The sequence below is a fragment of the Ictalurus furcatus genome, chromosome 23, assembly GCF_023375685.1.
Source record: "Ictalurus furcatus strain D&B chromosome 23, Billie_1.0, whole genome shotgun sequence".
Taxonomy (NCBI): domain Eukaryota; kingdom Metazoa; phylum Chordata; class Actinopteri; order Siluriformes; family Ictaluridae; genus Ictalurus; species Ictalurus furcatus.
Window position 1 is genome coordinate 6,645,001 of NC_071277.1, and position 15,083 is coordinate 6,660,083.

The 15,083-nt window shown below is 44.0% G+C and overlaps 1 protein-coding gene across 2 annotated transcripts in view; it reads left to right on the plus strand.

The window, feature by feature from the left end:
- arfgef1 (ADP-ribosylation factor guanine nucleotide-exchange factor 1 (brefeldin A-inhibited)) overlaps nt 1-14,929 on the plus strand; it is a 49,361-nt gene extending 34,432 nt beyond the window's left edge. For both annotated transcript variants that reach the window (XM_053612211.1, XM_053612210.1), the window contains 25 exons: nt 107-218; nt 778-983; nt 1,426-1,510; nt 1,778-1,943; nt 2,312-2,463; nt 4,692-4,820; nt 4,970-5,128; nt 5,289-5,433; nt 5,783-5,873; nt 5,973-6,013; nt 6,823-6,992; nt 7,130-7,281; nt 7,764-7,936; nt 8,207-8,367; nt 8,912-9,042; nt 9,242-9,371; nt 9,484-9,619; nt 11,632-11,770; nt 11,871-11,940; nt 12,026-12,152; nt 12,289-12,428; nt 12,508-12,676; nt 12,950-13,088; nt 13,439-13,556; nt 13,650-14,929. In XM_053612211.1, coding sequence (XP_053468186.1) covers nt 107-218; nt 778-983; nt 1,426-1,510; nt 1,778-1,943; nt 2,312-2,463; nt 4,692-4,820; nt 4,970-5,128; nt 5,289-5,433; nt 5,783-5,873; nt 5,973-6,013; nt 6,823-6,992; nt 7,130-7,281; nt 7,764-7,936; nt 8,207-8,367; nt 8,912-9,042; nt 9,242-9,371; nt 9,484-9,619; nt 11,632-11,770; nt 11,871-11,940; nt 12,026-12,152; nt 12,289-12,428; nt 12,508-12,676; nt 12,950-13,088; nt 13,439-13,556; nt 13,650-13,805 — 3,397 coding nt within the window. In that variant the 3' untranslated portion in view covers nt 13,806-14,929. The remainder of the gene's footprint in view (nt 1-106; nt 219-777; nt 984-1,425; nt 1,511-1,777; nt 1,944-2,311; nt 2,464-4,691; nt 4,821-4,969; nt 5,129-5,288; nt 5,434-5,782; nt 5,874-5,972; nt 6,014-6,822; nt 6,993-7,129; nt 7,282-7,763; nt 7,937-8,206; nt 8,368-8,911; nt 9,043-9,241; nt 9,372-9,483; nt 9,620-11,631; nt 11,771-11,870; nt 11,941-12,025; nt 12,153-12,288; nt 12,429-12,507; nt 12,677-12,949; nt 13,089-13,438; nt 13,557-13,649) is intronic.
- The last annotated feature ends 154 nt before the right edge of the window (nt 14,930-15,083 follow it).

A 15,083-nucleotide genomic window follows, 5' to 3' on the forward strand; every position in this document is an offset into this window, starting at 1 on the left:
AAAGTACATCAGAAATCTAGTTCTGTCTGTATATGTATGGACTCCTTCATCGCTGCAGAAGCTACAGGTTTATGGTGACATGTCGGGGTCTGCGCTTTTGTTAAAGGTTCAACAAGAAACCAAAGAGGGGCATCCAATATCTGCAGGAGCAAGGCATGCTGGGAACAACGCCAGAGGACATCGCTCAGTTCTTACATCAGGAGGAGAGGCTGGATTCTGTAAGCGATCTTCTGTTGATTTGCGTATTACTAATAGTAGTTAATAGTAATAATAATAATAATAATAAGTAAGCAGGTAGCACCACTCATCCTGATCAATACACCCAAATGTTTCCATTTCAGAAAGATCGAAACAATTTAGGGGAGTGGTAATGCTGTTTTTAGCAGGTGTGCACTCTCCATACGGTCCGGAGTGTGTGGAAGAGCTCTCTTAACTTCTACTCTGAAACGAGAGCTCTTCAGCGCCAAGCCTGAGCCTCGAGAGTGGCATGTAGTGTGTTAATCAGTGGCGTGAATATAAAGCATTTTATTGTTTATTGCTCAGTGGACGTTATGGAATGTTATGGAAAGATTACCCATGGTATCTCGGAGAAATAACAATTCATTGCAAAAACAATATCATATCGTCATGTCACCCACATGTAGAAGAGGATGAAATTGAACTCTGTTGCAGGTTTATAACTGATTCGCCATCTGGATTACAGATTCATTTGTATATAACTGATTCGCATTTAGAGATTCGATTAATTTCTAACCAATTCCTCCGTCTCCTTCACAGGTCCAAGCCGGAGAGTTTCTGGGAGACAATGATCGCTTCAACAAGGAAGTGATGTATGCCTATGTGGACCAAATGGACTTCCAAGGGAAGGACTTTGTGTCAGCCCTGCGTCTGTTCCTGGAGGGCTTCCGGCTCCCTGGGGAAGCACAGAAAATCGATCGGCTCATGGAGAAATTTGCTGCTAGATATTTAGAGTGCAACCAGCGGTAAGTGATCAGACAGGGACAGGTACCACACCTCCTTTATTAGACTGACAGGGACAGGTACCACACCTCCTTTACTGATTCTGACCGGGACAGAGGCCATACCCCTTTATTAGACTGACAGGCACAGAGACCACACCTCCTTTACTAGACTGACAGGGACAGAGACCACACCTCCTGTATTAGACTGACAGGCACAGAGACCACACCTCCTTTATTGGTTCTGACTGGCACAGAGACCACACCTCCTTTACTAGACTGACCGGCACAGAGACCACACCTCCTTTATTGGTTCTGGCTGGCACACAAACCACACCCCCTTTATTGTTTCTGACAGACACCGACCACACCCCCTTTATTGAGACTGGAAGGCACACAGACCATGCTAATGTTTGTAAATAATGGTGCAGTATGTGTAAATGTGTGCTATCTCTTTTCTTTGTAGACAAACCCTGTTTGCGAGTGCAGACACAGCGTATGTCCTTGCTTATTCAATCATCATGTTGACTACAGACCTTCATAGTCCACAGGTGAGTGCATCTCTACATCTGCTGCTACCAACTTACTGAATTTCTCAACCTAATTCATCTGAATTTCACTTTTTTTTTTTTTCCTGGCACAGCCGTATGCTGCACTGAACGATTCCCTGCAAATGTGTGACTTTGCAGTGTAAAGTTTCGAGGTGTAAATAAATCTGGCGCGACGTGTTCTTTCCGGAAACGTGTGAAAATATTCGTCTTCCAGAGCAAGTACCGCACAAGTTATTGTTTGGGTTTTCCGTTTCCTCCTTTGAACAGGTGAAGAATAAAATGACGAAAGAGCAGTACATCATGATGAACAGAGGGATCAATGACAGTAAAGACTTGCCGGAGGACTACTTGTCATCCATCTACAACGAAATCGCAGGGAAGAAGATATCTATGAAGGAGACGAAGGAATTGCCGCTCAAATCGAACAAACAAAGTGAGATTAGCACTTGGCACTACGAAACGTTTAATCATAACGCTGATGTGTCCGAGATGACGTATTAGAGCCGTCAGCATTGCAGAGTAAACGAAATAATGGAATTATTAAGTCCTCAACATCAGGATGTACTATTCAGCTTTGTAAATAACATTAACAAAGTAGTTCTCGCTTTTGTCACATGCATGGAATTCATCACATCTATAGCATAAATGTTATCAAGCATTTATAATGGTGAATAAATGCAGTGTCATGGTGCAGGAACTCTCTCAAAGCTTATTATTCATGGTGAATCAACTACACGTAGCTCGTACACCGAACCAGACGAGCAGAGTAAGCACTGCTGTGTGTGCTGCTGTTTGAAACAGGCGTGGCCAGTGAGAAACAGAGACGGCTGCTGTACAACGTGGAGATGGAGCAGATGGCGAAGACGGCTAAGGCTCTGATGGAGGCAGTGAGCCACGTTCAGGCCCCGTTCACCAGCGCCACCCACCTGGAGCACGTCAGGCCTATGTTTAAGGTACAAAACACACTAGTATCAACCTCATGTACTCTGGCCAGAGCTACTGAGAGTCTGATATCATTTGTGGTATTGTTTCCCCAAGACCTAACGTTGTCTCTGCATTTCCTGTGCACACAAACTCTTAAAAACAACACGTACCTACTGCATTCGATTCAGTACGTAGTGATCGGTGATATGTATGTAGGACGAATACAATCCAGACATATTGTGTCCGCCATGTCGGCACAGTCACATGACCTACAACTTAAAAAGAACTGATGAGCTGCCTTCTGCTATTTTTTGATTCCGACAGCTCTTCCGCGTGCCAGTCCTGTTGCCTCATGGGACAGCGCGGTGTCCAGTATCTCAGTGGAAGCAGCAGGTCACCCGGGTATTTCTCTCGCGTACTGTTTTATGAACACGGAGCTTTCATATATGCTACTGCTTTGGTCTACAGCTTTTCGTCTACTGTATAGTAGAGTAGTAGGGATGCTCGGACGCAGCTAATGAGATTTTCAGAGCAAGATCTAGTTACTTGAGTGCCGGGAAAATAGGTTTAAAGGTTATTACAGGGTTCGTACAAGGTACTTGAATTTGGCTTTTTGAAATGTAAGTACTGGAAAACCTTGAGAAGAGCCATTTTTAAAAATCTAGTGTTGCTTAAGAAGGGCTTGAATTATAAAAAGTCACTAAATGTGAAATAACTTTAAAGTGTTTATTTTCGATAGAACACGAATATAATCCTTCAGTGAGTGGCAGAGAGGAGCAGCACATTCATTCACATTCATTCACATTCATACAGCCAAAATCACAGCACAGCCGGTGTCTTTAACTTATGCGTGTGGGGAATTTTGTCAGACGACGTCAGGTTATAAAATTAGGATTTTTTTCCAGTGCGGAGCAGCAGCTTTGTAAATGGCTTGGAAGTGACTGCTGGTTAACGTGTGGTCTCTTGACGAGCCGCGTTTCAGTCACCGTTTCATACTCGTTTCCGTCATCTGACGACAGAAATGGAAAACGTACGTAAACGAGAACAGCTTTATCGGGAATTCGGCTGTTTTAAAATACAGTACGCGAGCACACAGAGTAGGAAAGAAGTAAACAGATGTCAAGGGCTGACACTAGGCAGAATGCAAATACGACTCGATGATGTAATGGATATGCTAATTAGCGGATGACATCATCTAGTGGCTTTCCATTGAAAGTCTGTTGGCAGTAGTTCTCCTGTCACTCACCTGGAGTATATTGATGTTATGGTGAAGATGAAGCAATGCCTGGGACATGCACATTCAGTCAGTTTATTATTATTATTATTAATTTTTTTAATTGGAATTTTAAAAAAACACTCTATATTGTCTTGTATAGTCTTTGAAAGTCCTGGAATTTCATTATAAAGCATCTGTACGAACCCTGTTAGTAGAGTTTTGTTTGACACAATGAATGTTTTGCCCACAAGCTGCAGGAAACGATCTGCATTCATGTCAGCTAGATGACCTTTTTCCATGAAAGTAGGCTGTTCTTGGTAGATTTACCAGACCAGAGTAAATGCACCAGTAAATGTACTCTCTAGCAAATGCTTCATGTCTGGCCTGTGAGACTAAAAACATAGCAACTCACATTAACAAGCCTTTTTTTTATTTTTTTATTTATTTTTTTTTAAATGCATATATTGTCTCAGTTGAATAATAAATCCTTGTAGTTCTACACATCAGGAAATATAGATATGAATATGCGAATTGGAAACGCATATTCCAAACCATGCTCCCATTTCCTGTCCTGGTAAACTGGCTCATTTGCATATCAAGACCTGATGGGAAGCAGTATCACTGAATTTCTATGAAAGGGTCAAATCAGAATAACGTTTTTATTCATTTAGGGTGACTGTAACATTTTCATCAAATGCCAGCTTTCCTGCGTTTGCACGAACGACCTTTGACCTTTGCTCTGTGCTTAGAGGATGTAATGATGAGGTTTTGAGCTTCTTATAGAGTTTATTAAAGCTACCACTCAGTATGATACCATGGGCAAAATATCTATTATGTTTAATGTCACCATTACCATAATTTAGCTTATAATACCCCGAGGAAAGGTGAACACACAAGCAGATGTGTGTTCTAATCACATTCTGGTAGCGTTTTACCGTATACTGTACGCTCAGATGGAAAATGTCAGTCTCTGTAAACGGGAGGAAATTATAACTAGTTTAATAGTCTGACGGCCCACACCTTTCATTTCTGACACTGTAGCTGGCCTGGACCCCATTCCTGGCGGCCTTCAGCGTGGGTCTGCAGGACTGCGATGACACCGAGGTCGCATCTCTGTGCCTGGAGGGTATCCGCTGCGCCATCAGAATAGCTTGCATCTTCACCATACAGGTACGTATCTTAATCTTTGCTCCTCTTTAAGGTCTTATCGGCATGAATCTAAGTTAGTAGTGCAGTTGTATCAGCGCTGTTCGAGTGGGTGTAAAGGGTAGGAACGAGAACGAAGAAACGTACTAAATGTGCTGCGCTGTTGGTTTCAGTTGGAGAGAGATGCGTATGTGCAGGCTCTGGCTCGCTTCACCTTGCTCACTGCCAGCTCTGGGATCGCGGAGATGAAGCAGAAGAACATCGATACTATCAAGACCCTTATCACAGTGGCTCACACTGATGGGAATTACCTGGGAAACTCGTGGCACGAGGTGAGAGCTTTGCTACAGTTGAGGTTTTCGTCAAGAGCCCGTCTCATGACTGATGCACTTAAAATACGAACTAAATGACCTACTAGCTCAAGAGGCTTATTCAGTTAGATAATGCATACTTATGAAGAAGTGTGTGTGTGTGTGTTTGTGGTTCCTGCAGATTCTGAAGTGCATTAGTCAGTTGGAGCTGGCCCAGCTCATCGGTACAGGGGTGAAAGCTCGCTACATATCCGGGACTGTTCGGGGCAAAGATGGCTTCATCATTAGCACCAAAGAGCAGAGTCCAGACGAGTACCTGGGCCTCGGTCAGTACACCAGAACATCTTCATATAAATGCTAGTCATCTCCCGTATTTAACTTGAAATTGTACTTCATTTCATGCTAACGTTCTAAAATAAATATGTGAAAGGTGTATACGCAGTATACAATTTATCCACACCAAGTCTGAATTATGGAAAATTGCTGTGGTATAAGAGGAATAAAACACATCAAGACATGTTGTTGTTATCGTTATCGGAACTTTAAGGTGGTACCAGTATCTCCTCTTTGCATCGGGCAATCCCGTTATTTATTTATTCCATCCATATGCACTACAGATATTTGTTCTTTTAGCTTTATGTGATTTTTTTCTTCTTTTTCTTTCTTTCTTTTTAGTTGGTGGGAATGTAGACCGGAAGCAGATTGCTAGCATTCAAGAATCCATCGGAGAAACCAGCTCTCAGAGCGTTGTGGTGGCTGTGGACAGGTACAGTACAGCTTGTGATGCTCCAGTGTTTATACTAGGGTGAATTCCTGGTCCCTTCTTTTCTGGTTATTTACTAATATTGCCTTTTTTTAAATGTAGAATATTCACAGGATCCATTAGATTGGATGGTAATGCTATAGGTGAGTATATGACCATATATTATATATATACTGTATATTATACGTAATTATTTAAAACAACACCCTTTTTATGGTGAAAGAAACAATGGGATCACTGTAAACACTACAATCAGATAATCAAATGTTAAAGAAATATCTGTGAGGTTGTGTTTTATTTGAAGCAAGTTGCACCTAATTGGAAACGTCTGGGGCCTAGATCAGTCTAATTACCTGCCACCCTAACCTAGCAACCACCCACAACACCCTAGCAACCACCCACAACATAACAGCCTAGCCACTGCCTAGAAACCACTCAGAACATCCTAGCAACTGCCTGGTAACATGCTAGCAACCACCCAGAACACGCTAGCAACTGCCTGGCAACATGCTAGCAACTACTCAGAACATCCTAACAATCACCTAGCACGATGCTAGCAACTGCCTGACAACACACTAGCAACCACTCAGAACACCCTAGCAAGACCTTAGCAACCACCCAGAACACCCTAGCAACCTCCTGTGTGTGTGTATATATATATGTATGTGTGTGTGTGTGTGTGTGTGTGTATATGTATGTGTGTATTTATTTATATATATATATATATATATATATATATATATATATATCTCTTAATATGATATGAGGATATGAAAATAGCCACTTAATAATTCCATAAATACAGTTATGTTGTTGTCATCAGAAGCAGTACCGGTGATTAAATATAAACTCTGCATGTACAAAAACGTTTTCCTGCTAATGTGTAATTAAATGATCATTTTGCAGACATCATAACTGATTTGTTTTTTGTTTTTTGTTTTTTTATTTGCAGTTGATTTTGTTCGCTGGCTGTGTGCCGTGTCCATGGACGAGCTGGCCTCTCCGACCCACCCACGCATGTTCAGCCTGCAGAAGATTGTTGAGATCTCCTACTACAACATGGGCCGCATCAGGCTCCAGTGGTCCAGGATCTGGGAAGTGATCGGAGATCATTTCAACAAGGTCAGATTCGATTAGTCACAGATCCACAAACCCGAGTGAAACGTTCGTACCTTATTTTTAGGTGGATTGCCGAGAGTAGCATCGGGAGTCAAACCTGTTGAAATTCTCTCTCGTCGTGCCTCTTTTTTTCCACGCAGGTGGGCTGTAATCCCAACGAGGACGTCGCTATCTTCGCCGTGGATTCGCTCAGGCAGTTGTCCATGAAGTTTTTGGAGAAGGGAGAACTGGCCAACTTCAGATTTCAGAAGGATTTCTTGAGGCCGTTTGAGCACATCATGAAAAAGAACAGGTAATCGCCGTGTACTCGTCCTCATCACTGGGCTCATGCGCCAAATCATAAACCGTACTTGTTTGGCACACACATTTTAATATTAACACGCTCATTCGAATACGTTATTGTTTCTGTAGTAACGGCTAATTCATAGGGACTTATAAGACAGACGTTGCACCTAAAATAAGCACAGTAATAAGTGCATTTTAAAAAAAAAATGCTGTTAAAACAGTGAACGTTAATGTATCCATTGACATGGTGAAGTTTTCTGTAACGAGGCATTTATGTACACACCCTGCAGTGCGGTTCTTATTAAACCAAGCCGGCAAGCAGTCACGCTCTCGCTCATGAGTGTCGAAAATGATTATGGCCTAGCTCAGCATTGTGGAGAATAAATCAGTCTGTGTGTGTGTGCTCGCCGTTGTGGCTCGAAATAGAGAAATAGAGGTGCGTGGTGTTATCGGCGCCTTTTTTTATTATTATTTATTTACCTCATACAGATCGCCCACTATCAGAGACATGGTGGTACGCTGCATAGCTCAGATGGTGAACTCGCAGGCGGGGAACATCCGCTCAGGCTGGAAGAACATTTTCTCAGTATTCCACCTAGCAGCCTCGGATCAGGACGAGAGCATCGTGGAGCTCGCCTTCCAGACCACCGGACACATTGTCAGTAAGTAACCAGGACGCAGTGTTGTATTTTGGCCCAAACCCACTTAAGGCAGGCTAGTCAGTCTGTGATAATCGCACACGTTTGTTTGTGTACAGATGCTATGGCTAGAGATAAAGGTTGGAAACTGCAAATTTAACTCCTGGAAATCCGGCACTCGTAAATACCGTTCACTCTCGTGTCTTTTGGAGTCGTGTATAAGTGAAAGTTGGTGTCGGATTTGCGTGAGGCCGAGTCGAGGTGCGAGTACTCACTGCCTCTCCTTTTTCACAGCGAATGTATTTGAGAAGCACTTTCCTGCCACCATCGACTCCTTCCAGGACGCCGTGAAGTGTCTGTCCGAGTTCGCCTGCAACGCGTCGTTCCCCGACACCAGCATGGAGGCCATCCGTCTGATCCGCCACTGCGCCAAATACGTCTCCGACAGGCCTCAGGTCAGCGCTAATGAACTTAAGACTTTAATCCTGTATTAGAAACGCAGAGCTGGAGGCTGGCTGAGGACCACAACACTCTAATTTCACACCGAGTCGAGTTTACTCCGAGCCTTGGCTACGGTAGAGCTGTAAAAGGTTTAGGATGTGTAATGGTTTACGCATTTGCTTAATGAGGATTAGGGGTGTTAGTGTGTCTCTGATACGGCCCGAATCCTGAGAGAAGACGGGAGGGTTGCCAGGTTGAGGAAGAGTCCTTTTGATCTTTACATGATTAAATGTGGTACGAATGGGATTAATCCCCCACAATTATTATTATTAATAATAATAATAATAATAAATAGAATAAAGTACAATGATTTCAAATCGTATAAAAACAAATGTAAATATAAAATGAGAAACGATGTTTGTAAGCTATTTTTGAAGTCATTGGTACAGTAGATGGAGTCTGACCAGTGTTTATTGCTAATGTGTTTCAGATCTTTGGCATACAAAAGCAAAAAACTTAGCTGTATTAATCATGCGAGTTTGTCGTCCTCCTTGGCAGGCGTTTAAAGACTACACTAGCGACGATATGAACGTAGCCCCAGAGGATCGGGTGTGGGTGCGAGGCTGGTTCCCCATCCTGTTCGAGCTCTCATGCATCATCAACAGGTGCAAGCTGGACGTCCGAACCAGGTGAGTGTGCGAGCGCACACACACACACACAGATAAAGTCCTATCGAGCAGTTATTACTCATTATTACATATTGACTACAAATTAAACGTACAACTGTGTTCCATTTTCCACACATGGCTGTAATGATTGTTTATTGAGAATAATGTTAGTGATGCTGGGCTGCTCTTGGAGATTACTACTCTGTTTAAACTGCCTCAGGGGTCTGACGGTGATGTTTGAGGTGATGAAGACGTACGGTCACACGTACGAGAAACACTGGTGGCAAGACTTGTTCCGGATCGTCTTCAGAATCTTCGACAATATGAAGCTGCCGGAGCAGCAGACCGAGGTAAAGGTGACGCGAGAGTTGTCTTTTCTGTTTAGAATAATGATGTTAAGATAATTAATGTGACACTGACGTGTGTGTGTGTGTGTGTGTGTGTGTGTTTGTGTGTGTGTAGAAAGCAGAGTGGATGACCACAACCTGCAACCACGCACTTTATGCCATCTGTGACGTCTTCACGCAGTACTTCGAGTCTCTCAGCAATGTTCTGCTGGACAACATCCTCTCTCAGCTCTACTGGTGTGTGCAGCAAGGTGAGAATCCCATCCAGATGTGTGCACACTCGAAGTAACACACTTTTCTTTTTAGAAAGACATTGTATGTGCTCATGCAATTCACTTCAACTCTCTCTCTCTCACTCTCTCTCTCTCTCACTGTCTTTCTCTCTCTCGCTGTCTTTCTCTCTCTCTCTCTCACTCTCTTGCGCTCTCTCTCTCTCTCTCTCTCTCTCGCTGTCTTTCTCTCTCGCTGTCTTTCTCTCTCTCTCCCTCTCTCGTGCTCTCTCACTCTCTCGCTTTCTCTCGCTCTGTCTCTTGCTCTCTCTCGCTCTCACTCACACACTCTCTCTCTCTTTCTCGCTCTCTCTCTCTCTCTCTCTCTCTCGCTGTCTTTCTCTCTCGCTGTCTTTCTCTCTCTCTCCCTCTCTCGTGCTCTCTCACTCTCTCTCGCTTTCTCTCGCTCTGTCTCTTGCTCTCTCTCGCTCTCACTCACACACTCTCTCTCTCTTTCTCGCTCTCTCTCTCTCGCGCTGTCTCTCTCTCTCTCTCTCACGCTGTCTCTCTCTTGCTCTCTCTCTCGCTCTCCTTTCCCTCGAGTAGGGCTCTGATAATACATTTTTATTTATGTATGTAAAGAACTCTCATAACAAGCTTCAGTCTCGTTCAAGTTGAACCAATTCTATTTTTTTTATTTTGTTTTGAATAACCGCTGAATCCTGATTTCTCATCACCAAGCAACAAGCGACCATTATTTTTCCAAAAGATATTCAAATATTCGAGATTTCCTTTAAAAATGTGGGATAAGAGGAGTAAAACATTTTAAAGGTGTGCTGCTGTTAGAAAATAAGCCGCTTTTCACTGACCTGTAACAGCATGTTCTCAAGTTTTTATTTATTTATTTATTTTTTTAATCCCTTATCCCCATAACACATGACACTACCGGTCAAAAGTTTGTGGACACATGACTGAATTGTTTATGATCTTAAAAAGCTTTTGATCTGAAGGTGTACAGTGATAACAGAGACTTACGAGATTAATAACAGGATGAGAACTATTATTTAAATTCTAATACAGCTCTCTTTTAAAAAAATATATATTTTAGTGCTTAATCAAATTATTTAAAGGGGTCATGACATGAAATTGGGGCGCACTGTGGCTTAGTGGTTAGCACGTTCACCTCACACCTCCAGGGTCGGGGGTTCGATTCCCACCGTGGCCCTGTGTGTGTGGAGTTTGCATGTTCTCCCCGTGCTGCGGGGGTTTCCTCCGGGTACTCCGGTTTCCTCCCCCAGTCCAAAGACATGCATGATAGGCTGATTGGCGTGTCCGTAGTGTGTGAATGTGTATGTGATGCCCTGCGATGGATTGGCACCCTGTCCAGGGTGTACCCCGCCTTGTACCCAATGCTTCCTGGGATAGGCTCCAGGTTCCCCGTGACCCTGAAAAGGATAAGCGGTATAGAAGATGAATGGATAGGTGGATGGATGACATTTATTTTGACATGTAAGAGGTCATTGTACCATTAAAACGTCCTGCAAGTTTCATCGCTTAATACTGTACGTCCTCCTCGGTACAAAAAAAAGAGCCTTCCTTTAACCGAGCTCCAAGCATGGCTCGTTCGGATAGGGCGGGATTTGTGATATCACACCGGCAAATACATTTGCATACGCTGAAAATATCTCCGCACGTGTTATTGCAGGCGGCGTCGATGATAATTAATTCATAGGCAATGATGCAAAGGATCCAATCATAGCAGCGGGCGCTTACGCTGAAGTCTTCAAGGTAAAACCGATCGTTTCAGTCAGAGGGTCAGAGACAGGATGGAAAAAGTTCATAAATGATTAAATTTTGTGTGTTTTTTGTGTTCACTTTACTAATATTATAATTACACCTCTGGGAAGATAATAAAATAAAGTAAAAAAAAAAAAACCACGTCCTGTCCACTTTAATGCTGACGCTTGTGACTGCGGTAGTGTTCTGCAGCGTTAAACAGTCGTAATTGTTGACATGGTTTTGATTACTGCATCATCATTTCCCCCTCCCCCAAGACAACGAGCAGCTGGCGAGATCCGGAACCAACTGCTTGGAGAATGTCGTGATCCTGAACGGAGAGAAGTTCACGCCCGAGACCTGGGACAAGACATGCAACTGCATGCTGGACATCTTCAAGACCACCATCCCACACGCGTGAGTTCCCATCGCCCTCCTCGGCGCCCATCTCAGAAACGCAGCGTCTGTTCTGTCTGAAGGCATGAGTCGGTTTATTTGTGTCACGTCTTCCTCTCAGGTTGTTGACGTGGAAGCCGGCCGGGCCGGACGGAGATCGCGTGACTCAGCCGGACTCGGACAAACAACCGGTACGCACAAAAGAGTGCTCACGCCTTGTAACAGAACACCGGCACTAATCCACCGATTAATGGATCGTGCCTGGCATTTTTACAGGACTCCACGTCCCAGAAGTCTGTGGACATCCAGACTCGGGCAGAGGACCAGCACTCTGTGAGCAGTGTGGAGAAGGACAAGGCGCTGGCAGAGAATCGGAGACCGAGTCAGTTCAGTTTGGCTTCAGGCAAGTTTAAAACCAGCTCAAGTCACCGTGTGTGTACATTTTGATCACCTTTACACTTTAACGTGAGCAGTGTGTGTGAGTCGAGACGAGAGGTTTACCCGGCAGTGTGTGTGTCCCTGTGTGTCCCGTCCCGCAGGAGTCCAGGAGCAGAGGCTGTTTGCAGCACTCCTCATTAAGTGCGTGGTGCAGCTGGAGCTCATCCAGACCATCGACAACATCGTCTTCTTCCCGGCCACCAGCAAGAAGGAGGACGCCGAGAACTTGGCGGCAGCACAGGTACGGACACGCTCCTTACCGATCTACGGGTTTTAAAAACCGAAATCCGCTCACCCTCGCGCTTAAACGTGTCACGCAGAGAGACGCTCTGGACGCCGACGTGCAGGTGGAGACGCAGGATCAGGGAATGTACCGCTACCTGACCTCGGAGCAGCTGTTTAAACTGCTGGACTGCCTGCTGGAGTCGCATCGCTTCGCTAAAGACTTCAACTCCAACAATGAGCAGAGGACGGCGCTGTGGAAGGCTGGTGTGTGTCTGTGTGTCTGTGTGTCTGTGTGTCTGTGTGTCTGTCTCAGGCTTTCACACTGCTACACATTTACTAGGAGACTTGTACTTCATTGTAACAAGACAGTGCTGTTCTAGAAAGATTTTGACTGATCACATGTTGGGGCTGTACAGCTGTTTGAGTAACTCACATGAAGAAAAGACACGAGATATCTGATGCAGTTTCTTTTTCTTCTTTCATATAATGGGACGTCTTTAAGCATGACGATTCTGTGTGTGTCTGTGTGTGCGTTAGGTTTTAAAGGGAAGTCCAAACCCAACCTGCTGAAACAGGAGACAAGCAGTCTGGCCTGTGGCCTGCGCATCCTCTTCCGCATGTACACAGACCCGAGCAGACGGGACGCCTGGGAGGAGGTGCAGAGACGCCTGCTCAAGTAAGATACTGCCATCTCACACACTTTCTCACACACACACACTTTCTCTCACACACTTACTTCTGTGACTTGTGGAAGGATGGGATTTGAACAGGGCGAACGCTCATGTTGTGCCACTTGAGAGCCACAATAACTTCTGAGTCCTGCAGAACTCATCACGCCACAAGCCTTTTATTTTAGGCGGTGCGTTTTATCTGCGCCTTTGCTCTGAATTTCACTGCCTTCTGTATTAATGTGAGGTAGAAACGACACTTTAAACTTTTCATCCCTTCACATTCCTGCATTCATAAGTGAAGTTTTCAGTATTTACAGTAACGGTGTTGTCACGGCAATGTCTCCGTGTTGTGCAGCGTGTGCAGTGATGCCGTGGATTATTTCCTCAAGCTGACGTCGGAGAGTCACCGCGAGGCCTGGACCAACCTGCTGCTCCTCTTCCTCACCAAAGTGCTGAAGATCAGCGATGAACGGGTGAGTGCTGCTCTCAAACTCGCTGCATTCACACTGCTCGTTTATGTCATCACCACGTCTCCTTCAGAGTTGTAATCGTGTGTGTGTGTTCAGTTCAAGGCCCACGCCTCCCGTTACTACCCGCTGCTGTGTGACATCATGCAGTTCGACCTGATCCCCGAGCTGAGAGCCGTCCTGAGGAAGTTCTTCCTGCGCATCGGGCTCGTGTTCCACATCGCTCACACTCTGGAACCGCAGCAAGAGGCCTAGAACTGTCCCTCGTTCTCCTCTTATCCGCCCGTCCGACTGGTTTACGATCGCGATCTAATCTCTCCCCAAACGCAGCGCACTCCGGACGCCCTAAAAGGATGCGACCGGAAGCTTCTAGAAGAGCGTCTTGATGGTACTTCTAGCAACGTTCGAGACTAGACCGCGTCTAGACTGGAAATAATCACGGGCACGTTTAAGACTCGTAAATCATCCACAGGATCCGGATCGCAGTAACGACCGACTATTTCAACTCCTCGACGTTGGAGATCCTCAGGGATCCCGAGTAGATAAAATTTCAACATAAAGTTCACGCTGTGTGAAGAACGATGAAGAGTCACCATTGAGTTAAATACTTAGTAATTAGTCCGGATAACGAGTAACGGCTGTTGCTCAACTATTCTAATTTCCTTTTTTTTGGTTTTGCACTGCTAATGGCTAACATTAGCATGAATAGCTCCTTAATCCGTGATCTAGTTGTACAGAAAAAGAGGCTTGTAAAATAATCCCATAACACTAGATTTTATTTCTAAATCTTTTTTTGTTTGTTTGTCTGAATTTGCTGCACTCGTTTTCCTTTTCAAATGCACTGGAGATTTTTACTTTTGTGATAATTTATTTAACTATGCCATCTCTCCCAGATTGTCCAATACGATTTCTAATTGATACCTTATCTATCAATCAATCAACTATATATATACACACGCACTATATATATATAGTTAAATTATTCCATTTTATATGTACTGATGCTTTTTTTTTTTTTTTTAAAAGGTAAAACGTATAAAGAAGGTAACATCTGGGGATCCTTCAATACTGGAACATAGGGGTAGGAAGGAAAAAAAAAAAGAGAGAGAGGGGGAGAGATTGCAACCTGATGTGAGCTGCATCTGAGTCACTGGTCTATATAATCCTGACGTAAGCTTCACTGTATGTGTACAAATTTAAAAAGCTAATATATTTAAATCTTCTCTTTGGTTTGGGGATGGGGTTGTGTTCTAGAGGACAGACTGAATCATTGCGCTTAGAGACGGTCGAGCTGAAGCATTCCTGATTACGGTGGGTGAAGTGTATAATGGTACAGCACTGTAAAGTTTTCTATGTGGAATAAACGATCTGTACAACTGTGTAAGGTATTGTTTATACACTCTCTCATTCTCAGGTCAATTTTTGGTCAAGGTTTTGTTTCTCTTTTTCTCCTGTACATGACTCTACCATTCTTATTAATCTTTTGTTGTTAAACCTTAACTTAATGTTATTGAAACTTGCCAATCTGGTAGG